Genomic DNA, 18,433 nt, shown 5'->3' with positions numbered 1-18,433 from the left:
CAAAAGTTTTTACAAATTAATATAAATTTTTTGTAACGAAGCCGTATTTTTGAAAGCCGCATATGCTCGAAGCAGTATAAGTAGCGGGTATCATAAAGTAAGTATGACGTTAATTACTAACTAAAATCAGCAAACATTTTTTAGCTTTAGACTAGAGCCAAAATGGGGCATCACTGAAGATTCGGGGACTCGCGAAAGGCGCCGACGACAGCGAGGACACGACGCAGCAGAGGCGGCAGCAGCAGCAGCAGCGTCGGCGGTAGGCACCGCATTGGCAGTGGCAGTCGGAAAATCGCAAGCAGCAGCCACAGTCGCAGCCGCAGTCGCAAGCAGAGCAGCAAGCAGTTGCAAGGGCGCCGCCTCCGTCGAGTTGAGTTCTACTTCGACTTGATTTGCTTTCTCCGCATTTCTCCGCCTTTCTCCGTTTCCGCTTTTTACGCACTAGAAACGTGTCCTGATTTCGCACCACAATAATAAATAATAATACTAATAATAATACATAATAATAATAGAATAAAAAAGAGAAACTGAAGCATCAGCAGCAGCAGCAGCAGCATCAGCATCAGCAGCTGAAGAAGAAGAAGAATAAGAGGAAGAATTACTAACGGCAGCAGTAGGTGGTACTACAACGGTAAATTGCAGTGTGCGACGCGTGTGCCAAATTCCACTTTCTATATTTGCGAATTACTCTCCTTTTCTCTATTTTGTTGATTTAACATTTGAAATGCCAAAGAGCTGCTGCTGTTGCTTTCTTTTTCATTTTTAATTTGACATTTTTTTGCCAGTGTGTGAGTGTGTGTGTGAGTGATGTTAGAGTAGTTTTTTTTTTTGATTTTTTTTCGGTAAAGTGCGCCAAAAAAAAAACAAAAACCGAAAAGGAGCAAATAACAGAAGAAAAAAAATTAACAATTGCCTTAATTAACGGTTGTTTTCCCACTTGGGTCGCAACAGGCCCCCATGGTGCCATCTCTCTCTCTCTCTGCCGCCCCTCTCTCTATCTCTATCTCTATCTTTATCCCCACCCACCACCCCCCGTTGCAACTCCCTCTCCCTCAACACCCATCTCTCTCTCTTCAACTACGTCACACGTATTCGCAAATGGGTGTGTAAGGTTGCCTTAGGCAGTGTTCCCTGTTGTTGTTGTTGTTGTTTTTGTTCCTGTTACATGCGTGCATCTGAGTGTGTGTGCGAGTGTGTGTTTATGTGTGCAATAAAATTTCATAATGGTTGTTGTAGCACCTCTGCCGCCCCTCCTCCCGCCCCACACACCCCCCACAACACTTTTTCGAAAACATAAAAAAGTACTTTTAATTAAAGAAAAAAAAACAACAATGTTTAGCCAAAAAAATATATGTATTTTATTATAAATGTGGATAAAAATCGCTTGAAAGCTACTTTTTTTTTGGAAAGCCAGAAGAAGTTAAAAAGCCCCAAGAAAAATGGAGAAACTTCCGCTGATAAAGTGACCCAAATAAAAGAAACCACATTTTTTCAAGAAACTTTATCCAATACAACTAAGAAAATAATTTAAAAAGTTCAGTAATTACTTTTAAAAATGAATTCAAATAAATTAAATATTTTTAAATAGAAAAATACATTCTTAAAAATTAATTCTTTACTAAAGAACTAAGAAATTGGTTTAAAAATAAATTTCATATTAAATTATATTTTTGATAAATAAAAACTAAATAAAAATAAACAACTAAAATATTAAAATGAATGATGCTCGAGTTAATAAAAAAAAAAATTATTGTTCAATTAATGAATTTTATTTAAAAGTATTAAATGAAATTAAATGTTAATATGTTGCCATTAAAACTTGAAAAAAGACTAGATAGAAAAGTAGCAAATGGCTTAAAAATAATTAATTACAAAAAACATTTTAGTTTAGTTTAGTTGCTTAAATAATATTAATACTTCAAGCTCTTGTAAAAAAAATACAAAATACACACTCTAGAATGTGTCATTTTTGCAGAGACACATTATATATTTTTATTTCTATTTTTCTGAATAGTGGTTGAGGGGTAAAGAGAGTCACCGCCCACTTGGCCAGCTCCGCCCACTCGCCGCCCCCGCTTCGGGATCCCCTCCCACTTTTCTTATCGCCAAAGAGTCACGTTTTTGACCCATTTTCGCATTCTGTGTCGGGGTGTCGGGGTGTCGGGGTGTCGGGTGTCGGGGGCCCAAAGCCAGTGTTCAAAATGTTTAGATGGCATAGAAGCTGCTGCCAGGATATATCCTCCTCCTGTTGTATCCTCCTCCCCGCCCTCCTCGCCTGCCCTCGTGCATATGTGCTCCTTATGGTGGGTCGTGTTCCTCTTGTTGCCCATTAACCCATGGCAGCCACTTAACCCTCGAGTGGCTCTCGCTGATGTAATGCCATTCGATTTGATTTGCCATGGTTAACCAGATTTGCTTGCCACAGCCATTCGGCATTTTGCGGTTCCTAGTCCTTGTCTAGTCCTTGCACTGAGAGAAACAATTATCCCTGACATGATCAATTCATATTTTTATTGGTAATTAAAAAGGTAGGGCTTTAATACATAAAATGTGTTTCTTATATGAAACTAAAGGTATAAATTCGATCATCTTAAGTTATTAATTATTATTCTTAATTACATTTAATATTCAGATAATTGTCTGTGCAAATTTTGTGTTTTAAATTTAAAGAAATAATTCGAATTCTAATTACAATTTAAAATATTTAACCATGTTTGTTTTTGGTTTTAAAATATTCTTGATACACGATAATTTTTAAACTTTTATTTTAAATTTCATATTTTTTCTTTGATTTTCAAATTTTTTCAATTTTATATGTTGAAATATTTCAAATAATTTAAATTAAATTTAAAATGAATGGAAATATAAACATTCTTAAGAAACAAAAATAACTCCATATTAAAATATGAAATTAAAAACCCTAAGCGCTTGTATAATATAATTTTAATGAAATCATTTTTCGTCTAAAATAAGCAATCCCTATTAAAATAAAAGCCACATTCTTTTCCATTTTTGGAGTTTACAACCTTTGAGTTGAAAACCAAAAATTGAAATATGTATATTAAAATATTTCTATTCAAATAAAATTTTTAACAAAACCCAAAAGAAGTAAACTGCAAGTGAAAATGTTACAACCTCTTTGGAATCTTAAGCTAAACACCCACCATTTTCTCTCAGTGCAAATATGTAAATGTCGAATAAGTGAGTCTGCAAGTTAGTGAGTGAGTGTGTGTGTGTGTGTGTGTGGAACTGGTTGATTACTTGCCACATGAGCGAAGATAAGTCAGTAAGTTAATGGCCTCAATTTGCGTACGAGTCTAATTTGTTTGTTTTTTGCGGCTTCTATTAGTTAACCCATTGGTGCCCCACTGGGTGACCAGCATGACCGTGTTGCTCGGCAAATCCCAAGTCGCTGGAATGGACAACTGAATTCCCCGGTGTTTCCCACTCGGACCTAACCTCACTTTATCTTTGTAAAAACTCGTTTATCGCACGTGCTTGGGCATGGACTAAGAACAACAGGATACTAGGATAACTCAAAGCCACTAGGACCTTCGAATAAAAACAAAAAAAAACGCTTCCAATTGCAGGAAAAACGACTTGAATAACGGTGAGTATTTATTGAAATTGTTTTAAAAATTAGCGAGTGATTCAGCGGTTTTTATTTAAATAAAAAAGGATGCAATATTTTCAAATTTAATATTGAAAATAATTTTTTATATATAGTATACATTTATACTATAAATATTTTAAATTATAAATAAAGTTTTTAAAGTCTTATTTTAAATAAATTCTAAATGGATTAAAACTTATTTTGTTTTATGTTTTATGAAAATTAGAAATTTTGAATTTTTACATTAAAATTAAAAAAAAATAAATGAAATATTGTGCTATATTTTTCAAAAGTGTAGACATTTTGGTTAAATTAATTCTATTTTAATAAAAGTGTTAATCAACAGTTTGTATTTATATTTTATTTTAATATTTATATATTTTAAATGATCATATTTGACCTTTTGTTTCCTATTGTATCTATTGAGAATATTTAATTATTCAATTCATTGATTTCCTATTTCCAAATTGGCCATTTTAGACTCGATTTGGCCTTTTAATCGCAGTTTCCACTCGCTTGCACCCACGAACACGTCCAGATTTAATTGATTTAATTTGTTTTTGCGCAGGCAGCCCATCGGTTGGGACTTGATCCAAACTGGCCCATCAATTTTGGTTCTCCTACCCGCCACCGGGCGCTGGCGGCGGTTCCTCAAGTGAGTCTTACGGTTTTCCGCATGCTGGGAATATCATTTCAAATATTTTACATATATAGCCCGGGAATCGTAATCCGTAATCCGTAATCCGTAATCCCCCTTCCAAATATATCGATCCCATTTGTGTTGTTCTCCCTTCGGTGTCTATATAATCTGATTGATCGAATATAATCGAAACCGATCGAATATAACCATAGTCCATAGGAAGTGCGAGTATTTTTTGTTCTATTCGTATATAAATATATATATATATAATATTTTCCTGGTATGACCTAGGCCATCCTGTGAGTCCTCTCTCTGTACATCTATTTGTAATTTATAATCGTATATATGTATCCTCTATATATATATGTCTGTATGTGGAACGTTTGTTAACAAGTGATTCCTCTCCTCATATACAAACCTAGATCTGTAAGCATTACATATGTATGTATCTATATCCTTAAAGTATCTTATATTGTGTAACCGATGATTTCCGTTTCCTTCTGTTGTTAATATTACTGAGTCCTAGTAAAATATGCCATATAGTTATACCATTATGTAGATCAGACCAAAAACAACAACAATCTAGAGCCAGAAGCAGAGAGATATTTATTTTGAGTTCTAGGATATTGGAATCTTCGAGAGTAGTTAGAGATAGGAACTTCAAATTTTACTATTTAATAAAATTTAAAAGTAGGAATAGACAATATTTCAATTTTTTTTGGCTATCCTTTTTAAAAATAAAATACGATCCGCAGATTTTATTTCCATTAAAGTGCTAATAATTCTAGATTGGTTTTTTGTCATTCCCTTCTTTGCTCTTCTTTGATTGTATTCTCTTCTATTTTGTACACTGCAATAAAACATGTATTGTAGCCAGTTTCGAGCGCATAAGGAATAAAGCATAACAAATACGAAAAACAAACAAAGATAATATCTGAAAACATAAATTGAAAAAACAAATTTAATAAACATCCTGAGATTGAGATCCTTTCCTCTCTCTCTCTCTCTCTATCTCTCTTTGTCTATCTCTCTATCTTGGTCTCTCGCTGTCTCCTTCTCTGTCTCTATCTCTTTCCCAAAAAGACACACACAAACACTCCGCACTCACCCAACGGTACTTCCAACGGATTCCAATTCCAATCGGTTCGGTACGTGCCGTGATCGCGTGTTCCAAACTATCGAAATTATCCAAATAAAATCGAAAAGAAAAAAATCGAAATTTAATCGACACGAAAACTACAATAACAACAACAACAACAACATCATTACAACAGCTACTACAACATCAGAAACACTTTGAGGTAAGGATTATAACTCTTTCTCGCTTTCACTTTCCCACACACACACATTCCGCCATCTCTCACTCTCTCTACCTCTCTCTCTCTCTCTCTCTCTGTCTGTTTCATTCTGGTCTTGTAGTTTTGGGTAAACTATAGTATAGACCCCCTACCCGCCCCGAACACCAGACCCACCATGCTTAGTGAAGTTTTGATCAACTCCATTCGATTAGTTCCGTTCCATTCGTTCCGTTCCATGTAGTTCGTTTCGTTCCAATGTTCGTTGTTTCGCTCTCAGTTGTTCCCTTAGTTTTACGTTTTCTGTTCCGTTTTTTTCGCTTCTGTTTCAACATTTTCATTTGTAGCGCTTTGAGTTTGGCAATGATGATGATGATGATGATGATGATATAGCGAATATAATAGCGATGATGGTGATAATGACGGTGTCCCTGATGTGCACAGAACAGGTGAATGATGTATGAATGGAATGGGGTCAAAGGAAAGCAAAGTGCACTCATCGTGTGCGTAAACTTACCGCCTCCACGGTCTGCCACTGTGTGATATCCTTTGAAATTCTATTGCGAAACGGGGCGACCAAGGGGGTGCGGCAAATGGGAGCAAACATCTGAAGCGTAAGGGCTCTTCAATGGGATAATTGTGGCTGGTTCAAAGGTTAAAGGAAATGAGAATACAATATTAAAACCATAAAATGCAATTTAAGCCCAACATTTGGGACAGCTCAAGGATCTCAGGAAATGATAAAAGGAAAACTGACTGTATTTTGAAAGTTTGTGAGAAAACGGTTAAGGAGACAACCGTTTGACATGTGTCAAATATGTAGGAGAAGCCAAGGCCAAAGCTCAAAGCTCGTTAACCAAAAATGCACAGGAAAGAAAACTTTATTCCGGTAAAATCTGAAAGGTTTTAAGTCTTAATAAAAGTGCTGATTTAACTAAGAATAAGAGCTATCTTTAAATTACTTTAAAATTGAAAAAAAACAGCTCTTTAAAGTTTTTAGTAATATTAGTCCCTACCATGTCCTCATTCTGTTTTATTTTAGTATTGATATAAAATTATTAAACGTTGGTCACACTTATATGTATATTTTTTTTGTTTTAGAGCTAAATTTGTTAATATTTAATAGATTTGTTTAGAGAAATGTTTTCCAAACAAATATAGATAACCAAGCCTTTTCCAGTGTGACCACCTCTCTATAATTTCCCCAACTATGGTCCCACTAATATATATATATAATTTTTTTTTTTGTTTTCCTTGTCTAATTGTTGTTGTTGTCACACCTCTGGTTGCCACAAATAAATGAGCTTTAACACCTGATGGGAAATTCGCGACCTGCAAAATGAGAGCGGCGAAGACGCGACCGACCGACTAATTGGGCCGTGGTCAGTGTTTCGGATATAGTTTTAGTTTCACTTCTGTTTTCAGTGTCAGTGTTGCTTGGGTCCTCGAGGTTGCTTGTTGGGTTGCTTTTCCGTTTTTTCATTTTCCAAACAAATAACGAGAGCCAAACGGAAACGGAAGAAAAGCGGGAAAATGTCACCGCCACGACTAAGTCGCTATTTGATGGCCGTTCGTGGGCGTGAGGGGGAGCGTAAGTAGGCGTGGGGGTGTGTGGCCTTGAAAGGAAGTGCGTGTGTATGTGTGTGAGTGTGGGTGTATGGGTGTGGGTGGTGCTGTAGTTGCATGCTGCGATGCTAGTTTTCTATTTGCCATTTAGCACTTTTCACGTTTTTCACCAACCAGCAGGTGCATGAAATGCCAATTGATGGAGAAAATTGCAATTGAAAACCCATTGAGAATCGATTGAAACGGCTTACCTTTCTTTGTTTTCTTCCCTTCTCTTTCTCTCTCTCTCTCTCTCTCTTTTTCTGTCTCTCTCTCTCTCTCTCCCCTGCCTCTTCTCTATTTGTTTCTCTATCTTTTCTTGCGCCGGATAAAAACAAAATTGTTTCTTTTGTATCTCTTTGAATCTGTTCTATGTATTCCCCATATTTAGATAGTAAAAATTCGCAAACGGACGAGGAAAAGCAGCGCGATCGACAGCGAAACGAACGTGAGGCGAGAAAGGAAGAGCAGGACGCCATTAACTACAAGGTGAGTGTGTGGGTGTGTGCGTCTATCCCCCGTCTCTTTCTCTCTCTCTCTGTCTATGTCACTCTCTCTCTACTGTGTCACTCTGCCAACTAAGTCGCGCTCAATTCGGTATGTTGTGTGTGTCTGTGTGCCTCCTCCTCCAAAATCAAGCGCGTAAAAAATTAATAATTAGCAATTAAATTCGTATAAAAAGAAAAAGAAAAAAAAATTACACAAAAAGCAAATAAATCAAAAAAAAAAAAAGCAGGAAAAAAATAAGAAATGCAACAGTGATTTTGTAAATGCAACAAGAATTACGATGGCAATGCGATAACGTTATAACCAATTAACCTGATTGTAAGAATGCACTTTGCGACAATTGCATGCAAACAGCGCGACAAGGAGCAACGCGAGGCCCGCCTCCTGGACTTTGAGATCCGCCGGCAGCAGAAGCGCGACGAGCAGCAGCAGCAGCGCCAGCAGCAGCAGCAACTCCAGCAGCATCGCGAGCACCAGCACCAGCAACATCGCGAACAGCAACTGCAACACCAGCAGCAGCAGCAATCCAGCGAGAAGAGCCCGCCCACCACCTCCTCGTCCACCTCCCAGCAGCAGCAGCAGCATCAGTTGCATCTCCAGCAGCAGCGTCAGCAGTTGCATCTCCAACAACAGCATCTGCAGCAGCAACAGCAGCAGCAGCAACAGTCGACGGGCAGCGGCAGCAGCAACACCCCCGTCACCCCCAAATTGCAGACCCCGCCCCCCGATCGCTCGCTGCCGCCCGCCTTCCGGAGTCGCTCCATCGAACGGGAGATCCTCTACGAACGGAAGCGATTCTCCCAGCCGGACCCCGGAGAGATCAAGGTGTCCCACCACCCCTCACCACCAACGACCTCCACATTGCACCCTCACCCTCACCCTCACCTGCAACCTGCAACCTGCAACCTGCAACCTGTAACCTGCAACATGCAATCTGCAATCCACACCCCGCTCCTTTTTTAAAATGAGGTGGAGAAAAATCGTTGACAGTTTCCCTTGGATCGAGTTTTATATTTTACGATCATTGAACTTAATAGGATAGTAATAGATATTATCTTTTGAATTAAGATTATTATAGTTTTTAGTTTATTAAAATATTTTTACTCATTTTTTTTATTTTATGGCTTAATTATATTTAAGAGTTTTTTTTATTTTTTTAAATTTATGTTACATGAGACTTATTACAAAATATAATTTAAGTAATGTGCTTTCCTTGATTTATTTGAGTGACAAATTTATTAATTTATTAAAATTTAAATATATATATTCTACATGTAAATATATCTAAATGTTTTGTAAATAAAAAATTAGGATTTGTGGTTGCATTTTATAAGCTGTGTAAAAATTTAGATATTTTTCTATGTTAAACTTAATTTATAGGAATATACTGCTTGATGATTTTTATATCTTTATAAATTTTATTTTTTTTTACTTCAAATTATGCATTTTTTATGGAAATGCAAATAAAAAATAAATCAAATTACTGTCGCTATTCTTTTCTGGTTTTCCTAAAAATTTCTTTAAAAAAAAACTTCAAAATATGTTACTTTAAAAATGTAAACTAATGTAGATTGCAATTTGGACAAACTGTGTTAAATAACTTTTGTTTGTTTTTATATTAATTGTCATAAACTATTTTAAATTTATTGTAAATGTGATTTAATTGTGCCCCCATGTTGTGTAATTTATAATTGAAATTATCCAAACGATCACTGTGTCATTGATTTTTCTTCAACTCCAAAAATAACGGTTTCCTAATAAATTATCCTGTTTATTTGACGAATTACGAAACAGGAACTCGAAAGCACAACATCATCATCCTCCACGCAGCAGACATTTCCCGGCAGCGCAGTTGCAGCGTGCAGAACAGCGACCGCAACAGCGACAGCGGCAGCGGCAGCAGCAGCAGCAGCGGCTGGAGGAGGAGTGGGCGGAGCCGCAGTAGCGGTTACTGGAGCGGGACAAACGACGACGACGACATTGGCGGGGCCGCCGGCAACGGCCGCAGCTGCCACAGCTGCCATTATCCCGATCTTGCCGCTCGGCGTTGCCACGCTGCGCGATGATTCCACCGAATCCGATCAGTCTGTGGCATGTGCCCACCAGCACCACCAGCTGGATGCCTACCATCGCATCATGTGAGTACTGCTCTTATTTTCTCTCTAAGCATTACTTCCGGTTAAGATTACATTAGACGTCTATGTTTAAAGGTTAGGGTGACATTGATTAGGAGAGATTTTATTTATTCGGTTTTCTTGTTTACCTAAAGTGAATTTATTTTAAGGGGATAAGGAAATAAAATTAAAGAATTCATCTAATTTCGAACTTTATAAACTTGACAAAAATAAATTAAATTAAATTTTTAAATTACAAGGAAATGTGACTAAAAATAGTTGTCATTGAAATGGTAATTAAAATTTGAAGTCATGGTGTCTGCCTAACTGCATTTAGATATAAAGATTTCTGTCATAAATCATCAAATAAATAAAGAAATAATATAAATTAAATTTATCACAATTATGGTAATGCTAATATTATTAAAATATTCATATTCATAGGAGTATTTAAATATTTATTACTGATATAATTACCATAAATGAGTTTTAGAAAATGTATAAAAGATAAAAAAAGAAATCAAACTATAAAAACAGGTAACAAAAACATTATTAAAATAAAATCTTTTACTTCAACATTTAAGTTGAAAGCTTAATAAATTAAAAGCCTAACAAATTACAAGAGAAAATCTCTAAATATGTCTTAAAAACCGATCCTTTTTACTTAAATTAGGAGAAATGATAGAAGTTTGGATTATATACTTTTGAGCTTCTTAAATATTCATAGTGTAGATTTTATTTTGATGTCCTAATATACCCACACTAAACTGCTTCCATTTTTCTTCTAAAATATAAACTTGAATTTATATGACAACTTCTTCTTTTTTCTTCAACAAAAAGTTCCCTTGTCTTTACATCGTGGAAGCTGAGCTCGTTAGCATTAAATTAAGCAACCTTTGGCCTGGGGTGAGCGGTGATTTTCCGAATTTCCCATTTTCATATTTTGTGCTCTCAATGTTTTGGGTTTTGCTCTCTCTTCCCCACTCTATATCTAGTGCTCTCTTATCGCGGAAAGCTTAAAAAAATGCATTCAAGGTGTGACCGCTTTTTTAAAAATACTCCTTAAGGAAAAAATATATAAAACTTTCCCTAGAAAAAAAAATTAAAATTGAAAAAAGTAAACAGTAAAGCTTTTGCCAAGCTAAGAAAAACTGTAAATCTGAGAAGTGCATTCGGGTTTGCTCTGAAATGTATGCTATGAAAAATTCAGGTGGAATGTAGAAAGCATGTAGATAACATGCAAAAATCACGTATACGCCATGTGGCCCAGATTGCAGTTGCGGTTGCATGCTGAAAGATGGCGCCAGCCATGCACTTATGCAGAATGTAAATGCATTGGGAAATGTATAAATTTTTAATTTATTAAAAATGGTTGTTTTCTAGAGTCTATAAATGAATTTTTTTTGTAAAAGGGATTTTAGCTTTAAATCTATAAATTGCAGATAGAGAGCTTAAAAAATGTTATAAAAACTATATAAAAAGTACCACAACAAAATGAAAATATTACTGAACCCGGTATATTTAAGTCTTATACTCAAGATCCAAATGAGATATCAAATTAATTTAACTTAGTTATTTTTATAAAATTTATAAAATATGTAGTTTCAGAAAAAAAATGTCAGCAACGTTAATATTTACACCCGGTACTCGTAGAGTACAAAGATATATTTTATTCTTAAACCCATAATACATTTTCTTAATCATCATAAACAGCCAAGACGATATCTAAGCCGTCTGTACTTCAGCCAAAATTATTTATATCTCAACAACAATTTAGCGATCGGATAATTCTTAGAGAACTTGTAGACTTCTGTCTGTAAGCCCGCCTTCTGCTTTAGGTTCTTAAACAGTTAACAGGTACCTCAGATTACCTGGAAAAGTCATATAACTAGAACAAATTTACGCACATGCCTTACTGTGGATCCCAGAAGGTGTAGTATTTACTCAACTATCACCAGCAGCTTGATTTTACACAATCTTTACCATTTTAACAGCCAAATTCGAGAGATACATTCAAAGGCAGCCCTTCAAAAAGTGTTTTCACATGCATTTTGCAGACTTGTGAAGAATAGATTTTCGCAAAAAGATTTTTAAAATTTTGACAACATTCCGGATAAAAAACGAAATAAAGATGAGAAAATATGTGCTTTTAGATTTGGAGGAAGCGACGATAGAGGCTTATTGGATTATTTTGACCTTAAGAAATAATTATTTAAAGGAGGAATATTTGTATCGAACATATCCGCAAAATGTTTCATAAATATAATTTTAAAGCCCAACAAGAAGTCCTCCCTCTTATGAACGTTGAAACATTAAAGTAAACGAGTAAAGTTAAGACTTATTTATGTCGAATATTTTGAAAATTTTGTTTATTCTTCTTAGGTTACCTTATTTTGTTCCTGAGAGGGCTGATTATAGGACTTGGGTGAGCCTTAAGGAGCCAAATCATAGTAATTTTGTATACTAGCCCGCGTATCTTCTTCAACCAATCGAATCAATCATTTTCGTTGGTAGAGCGAGGCCCTCTAACTTAATTGTTAAATTGGCAAATTACAGGCTGTTGGCATGGCCTCAAGCCAAGATGTTTAATTTTTTATGAGGACCAAGTCCCCATTAGGGGGCAGTGCATTTGCGTTCGATTCCACCTTGACCAAAGGACTCTATTGTGTTTGATTTGTGCCCAGCCTGCAGTCTGCAGTCCACAGTGCCGGCAATCGGATCGAAGTACAATCCCCACATACACATAAGTAATAATATATTTACGCAGAAGCCCGTATCAATTGCCTGAGTAAGTGACTTATAATTGAAGAGGCCCTGGGAATTAGTGTCGTCAGAGTAGCGCGCCAAGTGTTCTTTAATGTTCCAATAAGTGCGTTTCTTCTGTAGTTCTGTATGCTTCTGCATTCATAACTGTGTTAATGTTGTGTACTTAAATATTACTTGCATGTGCATTAGGTGTGTATGCCTGCTCTTATGCTGGTATTTGTAATGGCCTTTGGCAAATGACTTCTTTGCATTTATCCATTATTCATTATTATTGAGAGAGGGGCAGTGGCTGGGGCAGGGGCAGGGCCGTTGCCCATCGGCGCCATTTGTGCAACTTTTGGACCCGTTCCAGTCCGCTTCCCAGGCTCGATGCATTAGCCTTGCTGGTCATAGGCGCTGATTGCCATTTTCCAAATGGGGCCGGGCCGTTGCTGCAAAAATAAAAGCAAAAACCAAATATCTCTCCACTAATTTTTCATTTTTTTGTCGTCCTCTTAGTCTGAAGGCTAAATCTGAGACTTCTTCGTTGACTCATTTTTGTATGTTTTGGCTACTTTTTGGCTGCGACTGAAACAATGATTTTACAGGGATTTTATGAAATAAATTGTACATAATAAATAAACACAAAAAAACAATTAAAAGCTTAGGATATGTTTTTACAAAACATTTTCCAAAGCAATTAATTTTCAGTTTGATTGAAATTGATAAATTTTTAAAGATATTTGTATTTTTCTATATTATTTTAAATTTTTTGTTTTATTTTTCGGGAAAATTCCAATTTAAAGAATATTTTTATAAAATTATAATAAGTAAAGAACGATTAAATTTTTTTTAAATTTAATTTTATTTAAGTTTTTTTCTTTATAAATTCTCTTTATTAACTTTTAATTTTAACATTTAAAACATCGTTAATTAAATTAGAAAGTTAAACATAATACTTGACAATGAAAATTGACAAAGAAGATAAAACCAAATTAACTCAAATGAAAATGAGTACTTATTTTGGAAGAAAAGAATGAATTGCTATTGAAACACTCTCTTATTAATTGACTCAAAGCCCATAAAAAAGTTGTATAGAAGACAGGATATTAAATACATATACATATTTTAATCCATAAAAACAAGATAAAATTTGTGTCTTAAATACGACTTAAAGGTCTTCGAGAGATACAAAGTGCTGTCGCGTGAAGTTTCCGTTTCCGGCAAGCATTTTATTGCACTCGAAGTGAATTTATATTGCCTACTTATGGGGGCGGCCATAAAACGCAGCTCCTAAAGATATCGGAGTTTCGACCCCGATGCCTTTCTTGTGGCAACTTTAAAGATGCCAAAAATACTAGCAATGATCAATCTTAGGTAAAATGTATATGTGTGTGTGCCAGTGTGTGTGTGTGCTGCATACAAATAAGTGTGTGAGAGTGAGTGTCTGCATTCATCCTGGGGCACAAAAAAAGTGAAAAAATATAGGGAATGGGAGTGCCATGTAGGCCCCAGAGTATAAGCCGAAAAGGCAATCTCATAAAAAACACGCACTGCCATCCATCTGTAGTACTACACACACTAGCACACAGGCACTCACACACATGTAATACATACATTCACGGTTGAATTGTCATTGCAATACACAGAACACCACTTTTATATGGAAAGGATAGGCTTTAGAAAAAATAAGAATGTAAAAAAAAATGTAGAAAGAAGATTTTAAGTTGGGAAAAATATATTTTAATAAAAATTTAGCTGCTTAGCTGTTGCATTTTAGCTACTATAAATAATAAAATTTATTCATAAATGTTTATATAAATAAATATAGTTTGAATTGGTTAAAAAAAAGTGCTCCTTGTGTTTCAAAAGTACTATTTATAAAAACGCAAGATCTTAACATTTAAATGATAAAATTTAATATTTTAATAAACCTGATACCTAAGTAGTAATGTAGTAATGTATGATTTTTTCTCAGTGTACACCCTCGCATGAAGAATAAAGAAACATGCCGGGCCAATTTGCAGCCCAAAAGCAACCGCAAAAGGAGAATTCTAGCGGGAGTTAGAGAGTGAAGCGATAGGGACAAGCGAGTGAGAAAGACACTCGGCGAGTGAAAGATTGAAAGGGAGGGCTCGTCCGAGAAATGGAGGGAAGTGGGAGTGGGATGGTGGTTCGAATAGGGACACGTGCGTTCGGTTCCGTCTCCGCTTTCGAAACTCACCACAAAAACAGAGAGCACCCTGAACAAAAAGCTCACACGCTTCTATATTGCGCACGCTGCTTTCTCTAAATTTCTCTCTAATTTCTCTCTCTTTCGCCCAGAGATTCTCCCTTTGGCTAAAAAATTTATTAGAACCGAATATAGTGCAAAAAAGAATAAAATACTTGCACAATATTCTTGAAGAAATATAAAAAAAAATACAATGTAACACTTTTCTTTTGGAATAAAAAAATATTAAGTTTTATTCTTTTGAACAAAAAAAAAAAAATAATATTTTTTTATGCAATATTTTCTATAAAATAATAATGAATAAAAATTTAAATTTTTTTCTGAAACAACATTTTTTTGTAAAATATATTATTTTTTGTATCAAACTTAAAAAAATGTTTAAAATATTAAAAAAAAAATAATATTAAAATAGGAAAAGCATAATGTTTGCATATAAAACTTAAAATGAAATTCCAAATGTGTTTGAATTGAAGAACTTTTAATTCGTCTCATGTTTTATTTTCGTTTTTGTTGTTTCTCGGCCTGCGAATAACACGTGCATTTTGCCGCAACTGCTCCTTGCCGCTCCGTCCCATTCCATGGCCCACCGGCCCCTTATTGGCCGATTACCGTTACGGCGGCCGTAGTGCCTAGTTCCTAGTGCCATCTGTTTTCCCACGACTTTCTGCATGTCTCGTTCTCTTTCCTCTCGTTCTGCTCGTTCGGGTTCTCTTCGTGTTTCAGCTTTCGCCGTTGCTTCTAGTTTTTCGGCTGTCGCCAGTGCTGCCAACTCTCTAAAAAATTCTGAATTTTCTAATATTTTTAAAACAACAATTTTGTTGATTTTTCAAATAAAATTAGTAAAAAAAATTGCTTTATTTGTATTTAATCAATCAATTTATGAGAATTAATATTAAATGTTAATTAAATAAGAAATTTTTAATTTACATTAGTTTTTAATTTTTTTTTAAATAAGCATATATACTAAAATTTTTTTTCATAATAACTAGTTTTTAAATTTAAAATAAGCTAATCCCAAATAAAAAAGTATAATGTTTATTCATAGTCTTACAATATTTTTTAGGATTCTACTTTTTTTTTTTATTTGTTGACTATTTCTTATTATTGTTATTGTATTATTGCACCAAATTTAAAAAATTCTTTAAAATTCGGATATTTTTTACTTTCAAAAAAGTAACAAAAAATTATATCTCTTTTTCCGGATCGACTGATGAAGGGTATTCTAATATTATGTTTGTTAATGGCTGAAATTTTGGCTGAAATTAAAATCAACTAAAACAAAACATTATTTTTTAAGTTCCTTATTCTGGCTTAAAGGCTTCTCTCCTTCGCTTGGTCAGCGGCTTTTCGCCATTTGGCTTTGCTTGCAATTTTAGCCTGACTGTTTCTGTTTCGGGCGTTCGCCGTTTGCGTTTTCCGATTTCGGCAAACGGGCCGAAAAAAGTCGAGTGAGCCACAAGCCAGAGCCAGGCGGAGGGATGGCGGGCCCGGGTGGAAAGTGGCAAGAGCTGACAGCGAGAGGCGGCTGGGTTTTTGGCTCTGGGCCTCATTGCGGTGTTACGTGTTTCGCGTGTCAGACGGACGCGTCGCGCGCGTTCTTCGTTGGCGGCGACCATTTGGGCGAGATTATTTAATAACAATTTATAAATAATTGTAAACATAAAAAAAAAAACAAAATTAAATAAGAAAACAAATCATAAAACATATACAAAATATAAAACACAATTATCAATGAAACAAAGCCAAAAGCCTTCAAAAAAAAAGAAATCAGTGCGAATTCGAAATTTTTGAATTTGATTTTTCGTCCATAATTTTTTTGTGGTTTTTGTTGTTAGTTTTTGTTTGGTGCCAAAAAATAAAAAATACTATATCTGCATATGAGATATGTAGAATGTATCCGCTATATGTATTTGCATATGTATATAGCACTGAGCATATAGCATATGGCATATACCTATATACCTAGTCGTATGTATATAATGCGGCACATAAACACAATATATGCTTATAAATCATGCCTGTCAAACAAGAAGAAGAGAAAGACGTGGCAGCCGAAGGTCGGGGGCTGTTGTACCATTACATGTGCTGGCTGTCGTGGGTAAACATTGCCGTTACATACGGCAACGGTGCGTATGCGTTATGCGTTATGTGTGCATTGGCCCAATGGCCAATTTATAACGTATACGCAGTGTGGGCTTCCGGCTAACCAGCAACTTTGTGTGATGCTTTCTTCTCATCAGCACGAATTTTAATTGTTTTTAATTTTTTTTTTTAAAGAGTGCACATTTAAGGAAATCTTTCTTATGTGAAATCCGAGTTCCATTACGTATACGCAGTGTGGGCCTTTTGGTCCAAACTATAGTTTTTCTTGATCTTCAGTGCCAATTTAAACGTTATACGTTATAATTTCATACTTATATTGCATTTTTAGATGAATATTTCGTTTATGATCTGATTTTATTACGTATACGCAGTGTGGGGTTCAGATTTAAGCGATAAGTGTGCATATTTGCTTGCAGTAGGCATTTTGCATTCAGTTATATCTTGTTGAAATTTCAAAACTGATTTGAAATATGTATTTTAATTTTAAAGGGAATATTTGATTTTTTTGTTACGTATACGCAGTGTGGGTTCATTGGTAAAGCAGAAAATGTGTTTCATGATTGAATCTATCTATCTATCTATCTATTTTCTCTCGTTATTTATTAAACTCTTTAATAATTGGTGAAATATTTTTTAGTAAATTAGAAATTATCAGAAACTGTAAAGGGTTTATTTATGTTTATTTATTATGTTGTTTTATGAATGTAACATATTTTTTGAGTTAATGTCTTATTAAAAATATTCTTGAATAGTAAAGTCAAACTTTCTAAGCTTAAGTTCTGGATAAATATATAATATTAATACACATAAACTGAAAAATGGGGTTTTCTTATAGTTTTTTATATTTAATATAATAGATATTTTATACCAGCTTGGTTATTTAATTAAATAACTTGTTTAAACAAAAATTATTGTATGTTAATTTAATTTTTTTAAACAATCTAAAATGAGCTTAACAAATTTTTAAATATGAATTTTACCATACTATTAGAATTATAATAGAATTTCATAAGCTTTTTCAATATACAATTTAAAGATTTCAATAGTTTTAAGCTTTTAATTTATATTAAAAGGACTGTCTGTGGGAAAAGCCATCATTTGAAAGTCTAATCCGGTGAAGTTAGTATAGAAAACTAAAACAAAACCTTGTTTTATACAAAACTTGCTTATTTTTGTGCAAGTTTTTACATAAACATGGACAACTATTGCATCTTTCCAAAGACAACTCTGAATTTAAGCAGATTTGGGTTAGTTCGCCTCTCCATCTCTCGCACACACTTACAAGTTCAGTGGAGGATATCATTATAAACAAAAGGCAGGAGGCAAACATCTGTGCCAAAATCGTGCTCCCATGTGTGTGTTTGGTCGGGTTTGCGTGTTTGTGTGTTTGCGGCTTGTAGGTGTATGTGTGTCAACGCTCTAATTTCCGCTGCTGTCCTTTTGTCCCGAGGAATTCTTTGGGGAAAACTCAAAAATACACAAAAACCAAACATGGTTACCAAACGCATACAGTGGGAGAAAAAATGGCGTGATTGTGTGCGAGGGAAAATATGGAAATGGGCGAGAGAGCCACAAAAA

The 18,433-nt window shown here is 34.9% G+C and overlaps 1 protein-coding gene across 5 annotated transcripts; it reads left to right on the top strand.

Annotated features, from left to right (window-relative positions):
- Window positions 1-242: 242 nt before the first annotated feature.
- LOC116654472 (putative protein TPRXL) lies at window positions 243-9,757 on the top strand. Of its 5 annotated transcripts, XM_044717538.1 has the most exons (7): window positions 243-369; window positions 3,350-3,610; window positions 4,182-4,268; window positions 5,337-5,554; window positions 7,545-7,750; window positions 8,015-8,485; window positions 9,455-9,757. In XM_044717538.1, the coding sequence occupies exons 5-7, from the start codon at window positions 7,698-7,700 to the stop codon at window positions 9,603-9,605; spliced, it is 675 nt and encodes a 224-aa protein (XP_044573473.1). In that variant the 5' UTR covers window positions 243-369; window positions 3,350-3,610; window positions 4,182-4,268; window positions 5,337-5,554; window positions 7,545-7,697; the 3' UTR covers window positions 9,606-9,757. The 5 variants fall into 5 exon arrangements, 2 of the variants coding, with proteins under 2 accessions (XP_044573473.1, XP_044573472.1); XM_044717537.1 differs by lacking the exons at window positions 243-369; window positions 3,350-3,610; window positions 4,182-4,268; window positions 5,337-5,554 and adding an exon at window positions 6,810-7,139 and having other exon boundaries at window positions 7,545-7,642; window positions 7,737-7,750; XR_006507790.1 differs by lacking the exons at window positions 5,337-5,554; window positions 7,545-7,750; window positions 8,015-8,485; window positions 9,455-9,757 and adding an exon at window positions 5,127-5,237 and having other exon boundaries at window positions 251-369; window positions 4,186-4,268.
- The last annotated feature ends 8,676 nt before the right edge of the window (window positions 9,758-18,433 follow it).

This window comes from Drosophila ananassae, chromosome XR, assembly GCF_017639315.1.
Source record: "Drosophila ananassae strain 14024-0371.13 chromosome XR, ASM1763931v2, whole genome shotgun sequence".
Taxonomy (NCBI): Eukaryota; Metazoa; Arthropoda; class Insecta; order Diptera; family Drosophilidae; genus Drosophila; species Drosophila ananassae.
The sequence above is the reverse complement of the archived record's forward strand: the minus strand, read 5'-3'. Positions and strand labels throughout refer to the sequence as shown.